At 39.4% G+C, this 20817-nt stretch overlaps 1 protein-coding gene across 2 annotated transcripts in view; it reads right to left on the reverse strand.

Moving 5' to 3' along the window:
• Positions 1-4145: 4145 nt before the first annotated feature.
• The window catches only part of vg (transcription factor vestigial), a 53785-nt gene continuing 37113 nt past the window's right edge, over positions 4146-20817 (reverse strand). The window contains exons 4-5 of one of the 2 annotated variants that reach the window (XM_073084883.1): positions 15415-15738; positions 4146-5061 (exon numbers count right to left, since the gene is read on the reverse strand). In XM_073084883.1, coding sequence (XP_072940984.1) covers positions 4780-5061; positions 15415-15738 — 606 coding nt within the window. In that variant the 3' untranslated portion in view covers positions 4146-4779. The remainder of the gene's footprint in view (positions 5062-15414; positions 15739-20817) is intronic. The other variant, XM_073084884.1, reaches the window with a different exon arrangement.

The following is a 20817-nucleotide window of genomic DNA, read 5'->3' on the forward strand; positions in this document are numbered from 1 at the left end:
AATGTTTTTTTTTTAATTTTTTTCGTTAAATGGGGAGATAATTGATATATCTTACATTGTCATTTTATAATAGCATTGTCAAAACTTATTAAAATTTTGTAAGACTAATACAAACACAACCTATAATTGTACCTAACTAAGTTCTTATTCGCTAGAGTACGTAATAGATATAGCTGTACTAAATCTGCTTGTTATGCTTAATGAACATCAGAGACATGGTGTACCTAACCTACATATGAACGAAGCTAATACACACCTTAAAAAGTTTTGTGTACAATGACAAACCTACGCTAATGGAACATGCGTAGCTCTAGCTACTTCAGGCCACACAGTTTTATCTGTCAAATAATCGCATTTTAAAGTAAGTGCTTTTAAAAAGCGTACCTACTTTAAAATGCGATTATTATACAAGGTCTGGTATATTATCATAATAGCGAATACAGTCCCCAGTCAAAGATTTCATCAAAGATTGTCCGCTGCATAACGCTATTCTAACACTGACGGACTCTCAGCTAATTGACTACTCTCAACCAACTATTAATCTATAGCTTACCTACTATTTCATCCCTTATCATTAGGACCTATATGCAATAAGGAATTTTCTATATGGAGGTACACTACATACCTGCTACTTATACGTATTTAAATATATTGCTATTTCGAAGACTATTTTGGCATTGATTGAAATGACCGCACACCTATAAGGTATAAGGTTATAGATAGGTACATACCTACACTATAAGAACAAGTTCAAACAAATGTCCATATGAAATCTATGAATTATAATAACATTCATCTCATAAAAAATAGTATAGGTACCTAGTGTAGAACTTCATATGGAGAAATATGTAAAGATCGAAAATGAAAGCTTGAAATGACTGGTGCCTACCTACTTATATTTGCCATTTTATAAATCGAACTTTCTGATAAGTTTTCGATTAGTTTAGTACTTAACTACATCTCAAACATTGTTCAATAATTTAATTTCATGTCATCCGTTGTTTCTTTTCTTTTTATTGTTATATATTTTCTACGTTCCTAGTATTGTTATACCGACCTCATATGAACTCCATTTTATTTTTTTAACACCACATTTAAGGAAGACGACGAAAATAAAACCCGTAATGAATTTTCAAATTAATATTTATTGAGCCCGCTCGACTTGAAGCTATTGCAGTACCTAATACATCTTATCTACATTTTACATAACACAATGAGCGCGTCCGCAGTTCACATCACATCATATGCTAACAAACCGTGTACCCTTGTACACTGTACACCGTACAGCCCTGCACTGTTGTTGATAATGAATCAGCTATATTCTATAGCTACAGTCCGCATTCATCCACACATTCTCGTTACCCGTATGTTGTGATAATCATTACACTGGCAAATTACCAAACCGCCAGATATAAATATAAGGAAACGATGGAAAAATCACTATTTTAAGATTTATATTCAAAGCTACTCATTTAATACGATATCACAAAATTACACTCGAGTACGAAAATGTGTGAATGTAGGTCAACAATAAGTTACAGCATTTACAATGTCGGCCGCCGCCCGCGCGTCTGTGACAAAACGTTAATTAAATGGACTCTTCAAAACAACTGAGCAAACGCGTACACCACCTCGGGTGTTGACATCAGTTTATTTTAATTGGCGAGATATTTTTGAATATATTGTGGCCAATTATAAAGCAATTTCGCATTCATAAACCATGACGCGGCGGTCTTATCTGATTTCTGTTAATAATTTAAATAAAGATACATTATTATTAGTTTTTCCGTCGGTACCAGTGCGGGGTGTCGGTTGCCGACGAGCGAGCGGACGCACGCAGACGTCAATTTATTCTCGTCTATTTACGAATAACGTATTCTCATCTTCATACCACCCTTATAACTTGAAACTCGGCGGCCAATTACGAGACGTTGGTCAGTAATAGTTTGACGGCCAGTTCCCGCCGCCGGCCGGCCGCTGTCGACACACGTGTGAAACAATCGCAGCGGCTAATGACGCCCGATCGCTATCGCCGGGTCGTTAGCGATTCAGAACGCGATCGTGAATATCGCTAAGAATGTAGAGCGAATTATGCGAGCCGCAGGCACGAGCGGCCCGCGACACATGTAGCGTTTGTAGACATTCAACATTTGATAATTTAACAACAAACAGGGTGCTCGTCGACATAGTACAGTCATAGTACAGGTAGAAATCAGAAGCTGTACGCACATCGGTCACGACAATACCTTCTCGTCCATCACCTTTAACTATTTCCATCTCATCGTAAACAAATATTTCAGCGATTCGTTTCTATTCTAAAATTATTGCACATTATCATACATGTCAATATACAATCGGTAGGCTACAAAGTAAATAATTTGGAACAGTTATGGATTAATTAAATTAATATTTATTATTATATTACTATTAAATTATAGAATATTGTATATTCTCCAGAACATTTTGCACTATTCTTAGCCAATGAGTACAAACGTAAAAAAATAATAGGAACCTGATAACATGTCCTTCCAGTAGATAAGTACCTATAGCATGAGCAATATTACTTGTAAACTTCGGTCACCGATTTTATATTACTTATAATTTAAATTAGTATCTATTTTCTCACTCTACCACTTTGCAATATTTTATAAACATGTACTTTACAGAAAATGTTTATAACCTCTGGCAGTTGGTCAAAAGGTCATTGTACGAAATTCTTCCTGCTCAGCGACCGAAGTATAAGACTTGTAACACACAATATTAGGTAAGTTGGTATATTTTGGACCACAGATATATAACCTCACAAAATTATAATAAACCGCTTGCGTATTAAATTTCACAATGAAAACTGTCTTTATTGGTGAACCTTAACATCGGAGATATAAAACAACGTTCTAAAGATGTAATCATGAATAAATAGATGTAATCATTAATACAGGTACAGAAAAAAAACAATTGAGCAGGCGGCAGAGAGCTCGTGCGGGCAGCCGCCGCGGTGGGCCCGCCGCGGCTGCCCGCCGCATGCGCGCGACACGCGCTTGCCGGCACCAGACAAATGTCTATTATGTAATTTGAAGTTACAATACCACGGTTCGCCATGGTCGTAAAAGTGGTATGTTGTCGTAAGAAACGAAATCTCACAATTCCAAAGCGTGTTCACAGCGGCTACCTAACTATATACAGCGCTACGCTAACCTTAACCTTAAAATACATACGTACATGACGTGTTTACTCTATCTATGTATAGGTATATATGTACATACGCGTTGCAGTATTTATTAGCTACATTACTGTTGTGCCTACTCTAGGGCGGCGCCTCGCGACCGCCGCAGACCACGTGCACGGACCCTACCGAAGGTAAGTGCCGTAAAAACTAACTATTTATTGAGATACGCTAATACAAATTCAAAAAAGTTGCCACTGTGCGATTGACGACATACTTAGAAGTTTTTTAATAGATACTATCGTAATGAAATATTAAAAATGAATATTAATATAGTAATCGATAAATTACCAGTCGCTCGGTAGCCTATCAACACCTCCGTAAAATAGTCGCGCGAGGAATCCGATAAAAAACTTTAAAGTGAGTATTTTTCGCGACATAACATAGAGGTACCTACCGAGTAGAGCTGCCTTAAGCTGGCCACCTGCCGCGATCCGGCCCGTTACCCCGAAGGGTTGTCTACGTCGTACCTATTATATCTACTTTATTAGATACGACAAAACTACAATTCTCATGAATCTATTATACTAACTTTCACATTAAAACAAGGTATGAAAAATCGTAAGTATCTATCTGCAAGTAAACCTATATTTATCTAAAAAAAATGTGCTGGGATTCAGGCGTGGGAATCCAAGAAGTCACTTCATTGGAAATATTCTTATAATTTTTGTAAGAGACTTACATGTATGAGGCGGTCGATGATCATAATCTATTGCGAATCGTTTTGGGGTTGCTTTAAAATGTGCAATATTTTAGTTCCGAGCAGAAGCGCGCGGCGCACGCGCACAGCCGGCGCTGCGCTCCGCGTGCCCAAGTATGTAGAGATAATGACGCAAATAATTCACTCTGACAGTATCTTAGCTGAACTAATATTGCCAAATAACTTCAACATACACGCTATTGATAATATAGTTATTATTAGTTATTAAACAATTATCCTCGCGAGTAAACAGCTGTCTAGAATGATATTCCCAACACGGTCGGCGAGCCGGCTGAGATGTCCGCCGGCCGCCGACAGTAAATGGCAGCGGCTGAACTATTAGCAAACGTTGAATATCGCGCTTCACACATTTAGTATGGCAATTATACGAGTAAAAGTAATAAAATATCTATTGTAAATAAATGTAGGTTAACTACGCGATTTTGTATGCGTTCAATAAATAGTTGTTTGCACAAAAATAATACTATCAAAGCAAATGATACTTTGAATGGAGTCAATATACGTCTTTTCATTTCGTATTTGCAAGATGTTTGTAGTCTTAAGTCTTAAGTAGTGACATAAAAGGGTCTGTTGACAGAACTACAAAACATTTAAATGTATTTACACAAATAGTTAAGATATCTACATTTTATATTGAAATGAATTGGTATTCATTAAATCAATTTGATACAAATGGCAGCTGACATTACACGACGCATAAAACTGAGAATGAATGTTAATACGAACACTCATGAATATTCAGGCTGGCAGCTATACAAGGTGTAGGAGGTCCGCAGTCGCGCGCGAGGCACCGCCGGCTAACTACATCTACAATGTCTTTCTTTACAGCCTTAGTTCACGCGGGTCGCGCGCACCGCTCCACTCCGCTCCGCTCCACACCGCTCCGGCCTCCGCACCGCACTTGGAACCGCAACGTCGCCGTGTCGGAGTCCGACCGCGCCGCGCGGCCGCAGCTAGCAGGCGCGGTGCGCGGCGGCCGCGGCGCCGGCAGGGGAGACGGCGCGGGCGGCCCGCTGGCGGCGCGGGCCGCGACGCGCGCTCGCAGCGGCCCGCGCGCGGAACGCCTCTCAGAACCAGTACAGGTCCTTGGACGTGTCCTGCACCTGCGCCTCCAGACCTGCCGGCAACAATTTGCATCAGTTCTTGTACAAGTAAAGAGTTTGACTTTACGAGTCTCGCATGAGACGGCACCACCGCTACGCTTATTGCAACCCTGTAACTGCTGTATTCCCATTTAAAAGTTGTTGTTGACAAATCCAATCCGGTAACGATGCTTATAAGGTCCACCTCAGATATAAAAAGTCTTATATGGAATTTAAGAAGATATTAGAAAGTAAGAAAACAGCTTATTAACCAACTCAAGCCGATCCTGCCTCGATAAATGAGGTGAGACCCAACATATCGAATAAAACGTATGTGGTCAGAGGTTCAAATGCCAGGTCACGTCTCTCTGATTTTTCAAAATTATGTGCGTATTACTATTAATTATCACTTGCTTAAACGGTGAAGGACATCATGAGGAAACCTGCATACCTGAGAGTTAAAAAATCTTTAAGGTATGTCAAGTCTACCAATACGCACTTGGCCAGCACGGTGGACTACGCGGCGACTATGCGGCGACCCGTGCCCAGCAGTGGGACAATGATGGGTTGATGATGATGATGATGATGAACAATCGTAGGTATAATCGAATATTGATAGCTTTTTAATAATTAGATACTTAAACATTAAAATAACAGAGGTTATATTGAGTGAATCACTTTTCATAAATTAGGTACCTATTACAATAATTATATTAACTCAGCCAACGCATAAGTAGATCATTAGATTCAGATATTTTATTTCTGTTCAATATCATTCATGGTACCTATGGTGTTTTGTGATGGCTTCTTAAAAAAGATCGATATTGGAACACTACGTTCTGGTCGCCCGAGTAGGGGAGCCCTTTTTTTTTTTTGTTTTCGAGGGGGAAACCTTCGAAAGGTACCCGGTGCCGTGGGAGCGACACAGAGTTATGTGGGATTCTTACCGCACTAAAACCCCCCCGGTGGCCGTCCTCGGCGCTGCGTAAAGGACTCCGGGATCTCCAGAGGAACGCAACCGGAGTCCTCTTAGCGCGTTGCCCCGTCGGGTTCCGTCCAGGTGAGCATGCCACTCGCCACACCGTCTGTTATACACGACGGTATGCGACCACACATACCGCCGTCCTCCCCGGGGTCACTAGCCGGGCGGTTCGAGCTCCCACTCTTACCGTCCGCAACCCCGGAAGCCCCTTTTTAGTCGCCTCTTACGACAGGGGATACCGTAGCCCTATTCTGGTCCCGGAACTACAGGGACAGAGTAGGGGAGACCTAGGTGAGTTGTGACAATTTTCACTTTAAGGGGCATATCTCGCTGAAAAAACTTTTTACAGTTATGACTTTTGTGTAACTATTTAAGTTAGATACCTGAAATTTGGTTAATTGATTGAAGCCCCTGAAACTGATTATAATTTCAAATTTCGTAATTGTAGTTAAAACAGTTATTGAAATTTTAATCCTTAAAAGGCGGCTTGAAATTTTCATCGCTGAGTTTGGTGTTTATTAAAAACCTACCACGCTTCCAGTTCACCTAAAATCTTGAAATTTGACGTCCAGCTGGCTCGGTGTGTACCCACTTATACAAAGAAAAGAACGAAACAATTCACTTTCGATTTTAAAATTACGAAGGAACCTTTCATGTCCAACACACTGCAGTTTTTTCAGAAACGAAAATATTCTAAAGCCTCTAAAGTAGGTAGGTATATGTCGTTGCCTATAGATAACACTCTACAAGAATAATTTCAACTTTCATTTCATTCTACAATAATTTCTAATGCAGCCACTCTAAAACTGACGGAACTACACGGAACAGAGTTTATTCTGTTTCGTGGTAACTACATGGGTAGGTATTATACAAAAGGAAATAATAAATGGGGTATTGTCTATTATTACATTACAATTTATGTATTGTACTGTTTATCTTATTCTACTACACTACATGGGTACCTATTGCAGTCGACTCCACCACAGACCCAGTACCTACACTACTAAGACACAGTACCTACACTGTAGTGTACAAGTCTGGCGGTCAGTATTAGCGGGCCCCCGCGGTCCGCGTCGTAATTGACAGCACGTGATGTAGTGTCCGGCGGGGCGAGGGCGGGGGCGGGGGCGGCGGCGGGCGGGGCGGGGCGAGGGCGTGCGGGGCGGCGCGAGGGGCGGGGCCAGCGGCGGCAGCGGGCAACCCCCCCTCCCCCGCCCCACCCCGGGCCCCGCACCGCCGCTGACCGCTGGCCGCTATCGATCTCGGCCGCGCGAGATCTACGAGTGCCCGATTCCGGGGAACGGAACGCGCCATGTCACTCGAGCAGAGAGATATTCTAAAGTACATACATCTTTGAGAAAGTTTTCTTAACATGTATGTGACTCTACATGGAACGATTAGTTCATTTATTATAACACCAGCATAAAATAACACCAGCTTATAGATAGGTACCTACTTTAAAATACTTTCGTTCCAATATTAAAAAGAAATTCATATAGGTAAATAAGTCTCACGTTCAGTAAACTCACGTTCCTTAAACCTAACAGTGTTGACACATTTAGATATTCTATCTTGTCACATTTTCTCACATTAAATCATTTTTTGATTTAGTAATACCTATAATTACCTAATAGTATCTACCTAACTACCTTTAAGTCAATTCATCGATGTTAAGAAAGAAATAAAATAGGTGAAATAGTGAGGTATCAGGTACCTAATCATGTAAATGACTGCTTTTTTCGTAAATAAGAAAGCTACCAAAAACCAAAACTACTACCTAGTAGGTACGATTTAGATGCGGTTTTGTTTTCAATAATGGGTTTGTGCTCGATTAGGGAGCATTCTTAACGTGTTACGGTGGTAAATCATTACAATCACTAGTTATATATTTTATCTTAGTTATTACAAATTTTAGTAAAAAAGATCGATAGAACTCAATACTTAAGTATTTCTGTAGATTGTGATGATACAGAAACTATAAAAAAATAAAAAATATTATGCTCAAAATACCAAAATTTAAGCCGGCGATGCATTGGCGACTCCTCTGGTGTTGCAAATGTCCATAGGCGGCGTTGACTACTTTCCATCAGGTAGCACGTCTGCCTAATCGTTAGGTTATACGATAAAAAAAAAAAAAAAAAACAATGAATGGTGTGGATCTAGGCTAAGGTTGCTCAAGTCGTACCTGGGGTAGGTAAGGGAATAAATGTTGTATTATTTGGGGTTATATATATGAAGGAAAATCTTTTGCGTAAACTTAATCTTTAGTTATTAAAGTATCATAAAATATTTAAAACAAAATAAAAATATGTTATTTAAATAGTGATTTAACGTTTTCCCAAAATGTACATTCGGGCCTGGTCGCCTAAGTCACTGGTAATTGCACCCATTTGTTGTTTCCCTTTTTTATGCGATAACTTTAAAAGGTTTCAAAACCATTTGTAAACGCTTACATTGTATTTTGATCGGAATTGATTGAACGGGTGCCTAAATTTGCTGCTGCATAATATTTACTTCATATTTAATAAATCCCAATTTCACACTTCTATGTTTCAATAAAGCTTCGTACCTATCGTACATAGGTAGGTACTTACTATCTTAGTTTGAGAAACATACCTAATATGTTTTGCCCACGAAGAAGAAAAATATGTAAATAATTTCTAACAATGCCTAAGCCGTACAAGTACGACTTAAGCAACAACACTTCAAACTTGAGTCAGTGATATTATTTTCAAATTAAAAATAAAATAAAGGTAAACCTTTAAGTTTTTTACAATTTTATTATGGCTAAATGAATAGTAGAATGCGTTAAAAATAGAAAAGTATCACAGAAATTAATTTAACAATCGTACTTCCCTTGAAATAGCTTACCTACTGATAAACTTAAAATTTTAGTGAAAGTATCGACAAAACTTGTTTTTTTAAATATTTTTAAATCAATGGTGCCGACATGGTGCCCTGTTATTTTTGTTTACTCGTACAACTAACTAGTATACTTTTGAAGATATTGCTGTGGTACGATTTAAGCGCTAGTAGATATACGACTTAAGCAACCTTCCCTTAAATAAGAAGGCATTTTTTATGGGCTTTCCTCTGTTTCCTCGGTTTCGATCGCTCAATCGCTGAATTCTTCCATGGCTACTCTTTTATATGGGTTATTTTCTTTGATCTAAATAAATATCACTACACCGTCCAAAGATCGTACTCTAGTGAGGGTGAAATTAACTTTGGCGAATGTTTTGGGTCCAAGATATATATAACCGCTTTATCAACTGTGCGCCCAGTACTGTTTGAACTGTAACTTAGGTTTAAAGAATTTTATTCTCATACAAAACAAAGTTTCATTTACAATGAGATACAAAAAAAAATAACTGGTTACAAAAAAGCTAAGTAGTAAGTTAACTTAGGATACATTATTATATATTTTTTCTAGTTAATACATTTTTTTTAGTTTATTTTTGTACATTTTTGTAATTTTAACATCCCAACTTAATATGAGTGGAATCATCACTCTTCCTATTTAACCAGGCCCCTTATACCCTTGAAAAGATAAACTTGCTAGTGCAATGTCTACTCAAGCATTTTTAGTACTTAAAAAACATTTGAAAAAAAAAATAAACAACTTTTAAATAAAGACGAGGAATAAAACAAAGAGCGTTTTTTTTTCAAATTTATGTTATAACTTCAAGACGATCAAGATTTAGAATTGATTTTCTAAATCTTGATAATCATAACTAAATATAACTCATAACTAAATATAACTGAACTGACAATAATTGATTCTTTTCTAACTTGTTTTGTATAATGTATCCAATCAAAAACAGTTTCACTGTAAAGATAGACCCAAGTTCAAGTCATACAATTGTCTAAAGAGAAAAAACATTTATTTATTCTTTATAAAAAATTAGGCTACCTGAAAATACCGTACCCATGGTGGTTACACACTGGGTTATCTGGACGTTTGACTTGAACTTGGCTCAGACTCTACCAAGTATGTGGATATGTACTATTGTGTACCAATGCTCTTTAAAGTTTGATATAAAAACAACATTTAAAAAAACCATTCAAATAGTCATTTATATTTCAATATTAGGTAATAAATTTATATTATTCTTTTTGCAATGTATTTAATAACGATGCAATGCACCTACTATGTCTTACAATTATTTTCATTTTAATTCGTTTAGTATTTTATGTTGTTGTTCGTTGATCGGTATGTAACTAACCCACAAGTTTTAAAGATGTCAAGTATTATTATTATTACTATTTATAATATAGGAGTAGCAGTCGAGCATGCAGTCCACCTCATGGTAAGTGGCTACTGCTGCCCATGGACGTCTGTAATCAACACCAGATAGGATTAGATATTCCTATTTCAGGATGATCACAGATGTGCCGCTATCCCTTAGGACTAAGCTGGAACGTCTCTGAAAAGTATGTCTACCTTATCACAGCCTTCAAACCAGAACATTAGCAGCGTTAACTGTTAATAGGTAGAAATAGATGTGGTACCGCCAGAGTCGAACCACAAAGGGTTCTACCACCTACTAAACTACAAGTAACTATTAGGTATACAGGGTGAATTTTTAAAACGGGCCTTCAGGGCCAAATCCGAAACTATAAGGATTAGCGAAAAATGCTGAAAGGAGTTACGAGGCCGATTTTGATAAAAACTAAAACTGCATCATTAGTTTTTTAAAATATTTTTTTCCTTAGCCGGGAATCGAACGAGTTAATTTTGAAAAAAATGACACCTCTATATTATTCCACTATCTGATAGTGTCGCTTATAAGGATCAAATTCTGGGAAGTAATGTTATGGGACAAATTAAAGGAAAAGGAAAATTTTGAAGAAAATACGTATTTTTCCATACATTGGTATACTAATCCTTAAGGATTATACATAACAAATGATTTATGTATAATTCTTTAGAAACAGACATAAGTCATACCATTGAAGAATTTGTTGGTTAATCAACTAATTATTCGATGTTATGACTATGACATACGGCTTAGTATGAGAAAGTAATAGTTTGGCAAATAAGTTACCGCCATTTTTAGGATTGATTTTTTAATGAAAATAGATAACTGATTAAATAGTAAATTCTTATTGTTTGTTGATTACAACTTCGTTTCAACAACGTTAAATATGATTTTTTATCTCTTTTTTTAGTAATCACTCGGATTTGACTCTAAAAAGTAATTCTCGCGAATTGTCAACTTTACATCTGTATTAAACGATACTGCGCCCATAGCAAGTAAATCTATTTTAATGGTCCTAAAAATAACCTTAGCTAAGTCGGACATAAAAATATAAATTTTTGGAAAACAAAACGTCCATTTCGAATGATTAGAAACATTGAGCCAAAAAAAATGTTAATACACGAAATGTTTAAATTGATGAATGGCGGGAACTTAACTGCCAAATTAATATGAAAAAATATGTATTTTCTTAAAATTGAGGCTTTTCTTTTAGTTTGTCATTTATCATTACTTCCCAGATTTTGATCCTTATAAGCAACACTATCCGATAGTGGAATAATATAGAGGGTGCATTTTCTTTCAAAATGAACTCGTTCGATTCCCGGCTAGGGAAAAAGTTATTTTAAAAAAGTAATGATGCAGTTTTAGTTTTTATCAAAATCGGCCTCGTAACTCCTTTCAGCATTTTTCGCTAATCCTTATAGTTTCCGATTTGGCCCTGAAGGCCCGTTTTAAAAATTCACCCTGTATATTGAAAAGTATAAGACAGGATACAGACAATATATTAGTTTAAAGGAATTCTGAAATTTGAAAGTCGATTGAAGAAATCATAGGGCTTGGGTCAGAGTGTAGTCAGCGTAAGTGTGGGGTGCGATGTGTGTCGCGTGGTATTTGTCAATAAGCAACCCCCCCTCCCCTCCCAGCCCCCCCCCCCGCGCCGGAGCCGCCCCTCGCGTGACATGTCCGCGCCCCTCCGCCGCACTGCACAAACACTCCGGCCCGGTAACCCTATCTGTGCCGGGACACGAGCCCCCAGTGACAGGGGTTCAGAGCTGACGTCACACATCCTACAAACATGTCGGCATGAACGTTTCACGACGGGAACGCGAACATTATAAAAAAGCGAAGTCATTGTCTAAATAGGCCTAAACTTTGCACAGTAGAGGTATTCATAAATTTCCCTACATTAATCCACTACTGACTATAGTTAGATATTTCCTCTTGTTGGTAGGGGGAGGAGGTTAGTTAGCAGGTACCTACATTAAGCAAAAGACGCAGAAAGAGAAATGTTGTGAAAAAATATGCCTATGTATCGCATTTACATGCAGTTTTTAATTAACAGTGCCTTACATTTGAAACATATATAGAAAATGATAGCTCTCTAGATGTCGCCTAAGCCACCTTCTGTATCAACGAATCACAATGTTTTAGTATGACTTTTATATTTAAATAGTGTGTTATACTATCGTCCAGTATAATAAACTGCAGTTATTTGACGATTTTGTCAAAGGAACAAAGATACGGTCAGAATTGTAGTCGAGTAGATCGGAATTGTAGTCATACCCTGCCTGTAGTCATATACTCGATGTACCTATCTTTTGTCATTTTTCACATTTCCCGACGGGTAAAATGGAACTGGAACTTTCTTGTAAGAAAATGGCTTATATCATACTCCTAAAATAAGTACCTCTAGGTACATCTAGGTTGTCCCTGTAGTTCCGGGACAAGACTAGGCCTACGATATCCCCTGCCTGTCGTAAGAGGCGACTAACCCCGATCGGGGCATCGCGCTTGGAGGACTCCGGTTGCGTTCCGTCGGAGATCCCGGAGTTCTCCAACAAGCGTTGAGGACGGCCACAGGGGGCGTTTTAGTGCAGTAAAAATCCCACATAACCCGGCGTCGCTCCTCCGGGTACCTTTTAAAGGTTTCCCCCTCGTTAAGAAAAAAAAAGGTACATCTAGGTAAAGTGTAGTATGTTCACTATCTATAGGTATTTATAGCGTACATGAGTGAATGAGCTAATAACTTCGTCACGAGTAGATCCTTTCGAGCGCTCGTAGGTAGGTACATAATAACATTCCTACTACAATGACCTCTAGCGCGCGGGGCGGCGGACCCGGGCCCGCTGCCGTATGTTATCAATCAAGCGCGGGCAGCGCGGGGCAGAGGGCGGACGGAGAGGGGCAGGGGAGGAGGGATGAGGAATTTAATTTGGCAGCGCCCCTCGCCGCGCAAATTAATTTTAATCGGCGTCATTAGATGGAGCCGCCATTGCACGCCTTTCAACTCGCCGCAGTTTTTTCCCCGCGCGGCATAATGCGCTGCCTGCGCGGCCGGCCCGCGCGCCGGCTAGAGCCGCCGCCGCAAGGGGCTCGCGTCACGCGAACTTTTTCTCTATGCAAACGTTCATCTTCAAAGCGTGCCGCTGTTGTCGATATAATTGACCGAATTTTATTCGTGGGTAGGTATATCATCGCTAACGAGATCGGTGGCGGATTCTTATACGAATAACTCGCTTCTCGGAAGGGAATTCCGTTGAAACTGACATTGACTCGAATTAGTTCGAGTTAGTGACTTGCCGAGGAAATAGTCAATTAACTTTTTGTCAATATGAAACTAAAGCTTCAACAGCCGCTGGTAGGTAAGTAGATCGATCATACGTATCCACTGATTTAGGTAGGTAGGTACCTAGCAAAACTTATACATTATAGCAGGTACCTCTACTATAACTATTTAATACTCCTAAACATAATACACTTGAAAAATACGGTAGTAGATAAAACTTTATACATATAAATCATTAACCTCAATTACAAAAATAATCATTTTGTCACGAACATTTCTCGATAAATTAATGGTGTTAACATCAACATAGGCACATGTTATGGCTCATAAATCGTTTGAGTTCAAGAGATAAAGAATTTTATTTTGACAACGATGTAACAATCTTTGATATTCGTATGTTAATAATTTCCACGTAACGTAGCACGTAGCGCGGCGGCGGGGCGGCGGGGGCGGCTCTCGCGGCTCGGAGCGAGCGCTTTGTTTTGTCACTCGGATAAAGCGCCTAAATCATCACAATTAAAATATCTACGTCGGGAGGAATCCCTTTGAAAATTAAAATACACAGTGACGAGCTTCCCGGGTGCTCCCCGCGCGCGAGATGTTGTGGAAATGGAGTAATAGCAAGTTTTACACTGGAACATGACATTATGCTACCAATGATTTTAGATGTTATAAAAAATAGGTGCTTATAATGATTAGGCCTGCCGCAAACAACCTTAGTAAAATATATAGTTGTAAAATATACAATATGGCCAATAAGATTACTTGTTAGTATTAACTGAGAGTAGGTAAATTACCTAAAGTACTTGCGGTGGATGGCTATCGTACAATTCGTAGATACTTGCGGCATGGCTACGTAGAGCCACAGTATAAGGATATATATATATATATACTGCGGTAGAGCCGAGAGACGATTGTGACGCGTAGGTACTTACAGTTTATCTGTATTATTTTTTTATTTATATTTATTTGTTGTTGTCAACAATGTCAACCCATTTGTGTCCCATGGGATAAACATTGTCCCATGGCTGAAAACACGTTTCCTTTCAGAGTGTAAGTTATGCATTACCTACCTACATTACATTAGGTATATTTTAAGTCGTACCTACCACTTAACATCACGTAAATTGCACCTTTTTTGTAATTCTATGCCTATTCTACTTATCTATATTTTACACATTTAAAAAGCAACAACTTTACGATTTACTTGCAAATCGTAAACTTGTTGTAACGTTGTTACTTTTTAAACGTGTAAAATATAATAATAAAGTATTATTTAACTTTATCAATGAGCTACTGGTTACATTTAAAATAGACTAGTACTTATAGTCGTCACAACTTGTTACCTACGCACATTTTGACACATGCCATCCTAATGTCATTTTTTAAACTAACTTTTTAGTAGGCAGCCGACTACGTGATCGCTAGAGCTTGCAGTTTCAAAGCATTCGGAAGAAACCATAATCGATTAATTTTCAAATAATTGAAACTTTTAATTACCAATAATCAATTATTTATCACTTTTTCATTATAAGAACAATAAAATAATCAAGACTTTGTTTCTTAGTGAATGATAAAACGAAAAAAAATACAGTTTACGAGCGATGCTTTTTTTATCTTCTAAACATAGGTAATTCATTTTTGAAATTACACTAGAATTAATTTCTTCTTTTCTCGTTTTTATAAACATTCTGTTTACAAAATATTAAGTAATCTACACAATACGATGTGGGGTTGTAATCGATTTGCCGTAAAAATCGGTTTCTTTAGTTATCGCCTTGTATATCACATGCTTAGTATTAACTTGTGACTGCTATAGGTGTGTGTGGTGTGTGGTGTGTGGTGCGTGTGTGCATACCTGGCGGCGCGGGGTAGGAGTAGGGCGCGCAGGCGGGGTCGAGCTGCGCGTGGTGCGCGTGGTGCGCGTGCGCGTGGTGCGCCGGCCAGTCCACCGGCTTGTACTGCGCGTGCAGCGAGGAGCGGCCCAGCAGCAGCGGCGGGTAGCCCGCCATGTTGGCGTACTCGGCCGCGTGCCGCGAGTAGCCGCCGTAGTGCTGGTGCCACGGGTCGTACTCGTACAGCTCCAGCGCGCACGCGCCGCCGCCCGCCGCGCCCGCGCCCGCCGCCGCCGCCGCGTTGAAGAACGACGCGGGCAGGTTGCGCGACGCCATCGGCACGCCCTCTGCGGAACACGGGGACCGCTACACCTCGACGCTATGTGACGACGGACGAGGTGTTCTACGAAGCGTGGGTGACGACTCACGCTTCGTAGAATACCTCATCCATCTACTGCACACTTATTTTACATGCTCGTCGGCTTCTTCAATTTTACAAAAAAGCTAATGTGCCTTTAATAAGAAATATATTGTTTCGAAAAAGTACTAAAACCTGGCTCATAAAAACGTTAAATACCTATAGGTTGTTGAAACTCCTAATTTACAACAATAATAAGTACTTAGATGGGTTCTACCAATGTGCGATAACATGAAACCTGCGTGGAATGTGACACCTCACTCGTAATTTACATTAAGTATCTTCATATAATTAGATTTAAGTAAAGTTATCTAAAGTGTTGTTAATAATCTCTTAAAGTCTATTACACATCTGATAACAATCTTTTCTTTCATATTTTACAAACATTCCGCTTTAACGTCATCACACTCGGGTCTTATATTGATATGTTATTAATGTATTGTGTGGCGTACCTACTCAGGAATTTCATTTGGGTAATTAAAACAAACTTATTGTTTATCCTGGCTACGCAACGCTCAAATATTTGAAAGTTAAATATAAAAAAATATTTGTACCTACCTACTGTTTTTTTATAATAATACCTAGACGATGAGACAGACAGGCTACCTGACGGAAAGCGGTCACCGTCGCCTATGGACATTAGCAAGACCAGAGGACTCGCTAATGCATTGCCGACTTTGTGGGTAAACTCTTGTACACCTGTTTTGAAGAGCCCCACGTTATAGCGTTCCGGGAATACCTCCAAAGGAAGTTCATTCCAAATCTTGCACGTCCGTAGCAAGAACGTTCGTGCAAACCGAAGCGGGGAGGACCGCCACGAGTCCAGTTGGTGTGGATGGAACTTCATCCTTCGGCGAGTGGTGCGATGGAGGAATGTTGAGGTAAGCACCAGTTCACATAGTTCCTCGGAATACTCACCATTGTAAAGCCGGTAGAACACGTAGAGGGAACCTATGTCCCTCTACGTGTAACCGACTAACTACTGTGTTTAAACACAAAATAAAAACTAATTATTTTGTGGTTTAAATACTAACAATTATAGGTAAACACCTGATAGTTTGAAACTTATATTATACCTTCCTACCTCAAGACTGATATCTTACGCCTACGTAGATATCGGCTAAATATCTTTAAACGCTTTTATTACTCTCATTTTTGTAAACTTATCTAATCGATGCGCTGTGAGTGTTTTAATGGTCTCTACTATCAACTTATTATGCACAAAACCAGTGTATTCCGATAGTCGATACCCTTAGAAAGGGAAACATGATAGAATATTCCAATTTCCCGGCAACAGCTGTAGCAGCGCAATTCCGAGAAGTGCACATTTCTCGTAATGAATATTGATATCGTTCATCGACAATATCGGCATGGTAATGCGCTCGTTACTAACGTGTATGCTAATCGGCGCGCTCGCACCGACCGCGGATCGCGTTACCACCTTGCCCCTTGCGCAACTGCTCGGCCCAGTGTTGCGCACCACGCGCTCCAACACGCGGACTCACAATGAATCCACCGAAAATCGTCTCCAATATATTGCTAATAAATCCGGAAAATTTGCTCTTACCTAACGATAGAGCTCCTTCAGAGGGCAGTCGAGAAATTGAGAAATAAGTAGGCAGGGAAAAAGCTCGCAACAAAGGAATGACGGCGGAGCGCGGCCGATTGTAACGAAAATAAAATCACCACTATTAAGTAGGTACACAACGAGTTGACACCATAAAGAGAGGAGATAAGAGATCAAAGGAGGAACCTATCGCCGAACGATTCCAGGCACAATAAGAGGAGTGCGCTTCTCGGAATGCGGCCCGTGGGAGCGGCCGCCTAGCCCCGCCAGTACGTCCGCCGGCATTAACACTATACCTGCGTTCATTGTGCTTATGCGAAACATATCCTTTGTCATCTTAACTTAAATCACGTCATCGTTGCAAATATCATCTAAGTATGAGTTAAAGAAGAAGTATAGTGGATTGAATAATGTATAACAGTAGACGGTAGGTATTTGGAATAAATATGACGAGTTATCGCTGTCGAGAAATTTACCGGCACCGTTTGTCGTTTGAAAATATATAATGGGTCGAATTCGCACTGAATTCTATCACGAAACGGGCAAAGTCGTCGTCATTAGTAGCGAGGCATTAGGGCGCTGTTTTTGCGCGCGCGCCGCTCGCCGCACAAAGCTCCGAATGTGAGCGTTATGAGTTTTTGCACCGCGGCTCCTTTCGGCCCTCCTTTAGTAATGGCTTCAGTTTTTCCCTTCTAATCGCGCCCGCGAAACTATGTCCCGGGGCTCGGCCTCGCCGTGAATCCACAATTCGTCCCACTTTTTGGTGGCGACCCGCGGCCGCGGAACCGGTCGCGTTGCGTCACCGCCGCGCCGCCGCCGCTCCGCCGCTCGCCGCCGTCCTCGCGTCTGACGCTTCACTCGATAACTCGCCGGAAGCTCCTCGATAAAGCAACAATAGGTAGGTAAATGAAGTGCGCGGATTCGGGCCGGCGAGCTGCGGGCCACGGGTACGTCGAGTATAATTCAGCGGGCGGGGCGGCGCGGGCGCGCGGCGGGGAGCGGGACGGCCCTAGTCCGTAATTAACGCTGGGTTTAATTAAGGCGGCTCTTCACTTCGCTGATTTATCTACTCGTCCCGTCGGAGACCATCGTGGCGGCGCTCTTCTACGAAGTACTCGCGAGGTTTTTTGCATGGTTCGCGGTATCGGGGAGCCGGCGAGGTGGCGCGGGGCTAGGGGGGAGAGGCATCAGGTTCGTTAAAGAAACGGGTTGAACGTTCAATTGAAGTCGTTTGAAGTACATCTCGGAAGAACGCGCCGCCGCCGCCGCGCCGGCCAGCAGGACGCGACGCAGCTGCGTACGCGGAAGCTGTTATAGAGGCCTTCTCGAACACCTCAAACATTGAAACCATGTATGCATATAAGTACATATTGTATTAACTATGACTATTTAACTTTATTTTGCTTGGTGTAATAACTTATAATAAGATGTAAATCCAATAAATATATAAGTATTATTTATGCATCAATGAATTACGGAAAAACAGGAACTACTGTTATAATCGTACCTACCTATCATTATCACCTTTAAACACGCAAATAAATATAAATGTATAGGTACATTACTACTGAAATATTCCAATGTTATTTTCTTGCAGTTTAGCATATTGACATAAATACCTATGCCATAAATATTTTCAGAAATGTTTATTTATTATTTATTTTATTTATATTCTGCTACGTGTTTATACTTTTTCTATAATATTCAAATAATATATTTTTTAAATCCAATCGACATCAATTGCTCATTACATTTCTAAGTGAAACATCGATAGATCCCCATGTTTTCCCCTTATGCTATAGGCGCATATGCATTTTTGCATGCATTTACATGTATGTTAGGGGAAAGTCGGCTATATCGTAGCACTTTTCACTTTAGCGTCGATAATTACTTAACTATGAGGTTTACAATGATGAAATAACAATTAAAAGATAGCTTCATATCTTGACTACAAGAAAACCAAGTCTATACCTTTGTTTCAATATCCTTAAAAATCAATTTTCCCGGAGGTCTTCGATCGGCACGATTTAGCCGACAAGGCGGTTTAATCGTACCACTAGCAGTTTAAATTGTACCACAGGCGTAAATCGTACTGCTGAGTAACAAAAATCATATAAATTATAAAAGAAATCATATATTTCACACAAGATCTATCAATAAAAATAACAAATTGAAATAATTGGCCAAGAGAAAGTCAAAGTAGCATACCTACATAGGTCTCGTGTCATTATTTTTTATTTATTTAGTAATTAATATTACAGCAGCCATAGAAGTAGGTAAATACATTGTGAAAATTTGAACAATTTAACTGTTAAGCTAATAGAAAAACAAGACAAGTAGCAGAAAATAGTGGATTCTTGGATGGCAAGCCCTATTAATTTTCAAGCATTTATTTATTACAAGCATACCAACTAAGTATAATATATTATGCAAAAAAAAATAGCATTTTAGTATTTGTTATTACAGTGGCCTCCGTTCTTCATACACTTTAAAAAAACATGGATCTATCTATTACGACTACAATAATAGTGCCCTGTGACAGACGGACAGATGCACAGACATCGGAGGCTTAGTATTAGGGTGCCATATTTTTCCCTTGTGTACAGAACCCCAAAAACGAACAAAATTCATAAACTAACATTACCTACTACTTACTTTCTTAACGTCAAGATATGAAATGTTTTAAAATATATTCGTTGAAACTCATTTTCGATCTCTATTTAGGACTTAATAATTTCACTGATAATGTTTTCTTTTATTTTTAATAGTCCGTACTCCGTCATATATATTAATAGTAGTTTGTGAATTTTGCACCTTTTATTTGGGCGAGTGAATCGTATGGGTACAATTTACCGAACAACGTGTGTACAATTTACCAAATTAAATTAATTATAAAAAAAATAAACATCACGACATAACTGCAATACTAAGAGACACCGTCAATATTACAAAAAAAAATAAGGCAAATAATGTAAGCTGTGCAGTTTTAGGTTACTCTTATCACGAGTTATGTGCTTACGAAAGAAGACGAAAATTTATATCAAGTGTCACTAAAAAAAATTTTTTTTGCTGGCACAATCAGTTCGCAATAAATCCCATTTGCAAATAGCGGAATGGTGTTGAACTGCAAGGAGACATACTTCTGTATGTTATATGAGAAATAATTGCTCATTTAATAGGAAATACATGAGCGGTACGATTAAACCGGCGGTACAATTACACCAACTTTCCCTTATTTAGTGATATTTTTTTATCTTCAAAGATGTTATATTACCTTTTTTTTTTCTTTTCGATTGATTTACCTTTTTACGTTCATAATTATTATGGAATATGTAGGTAACATAACATCTCGACTAAAAGAGTGCTTCCGGGATTGCGGGCGGCTAGAGTGGGAGCTTTACCGCGCTCCCTCGCCGCGCTCAATGCTCTCCTTGACGCCGA

Source organism: Epargyreus clarus, unplaced genomic scaffold (genome assembly GCF_041222505.1).
Source record: "Epargyreus clarus isolate Ecla_fem2 unplaced genomic scaffold, WU_Ecla_fem_2.2 ptg000021l, whole genome shotgun sequence".
NCBI lineage: Eukaryota > Metazoa > Arthropoda > Insecta > Lepidoptera > Hesperiidae > Epargyreus > Epargyreus clarus.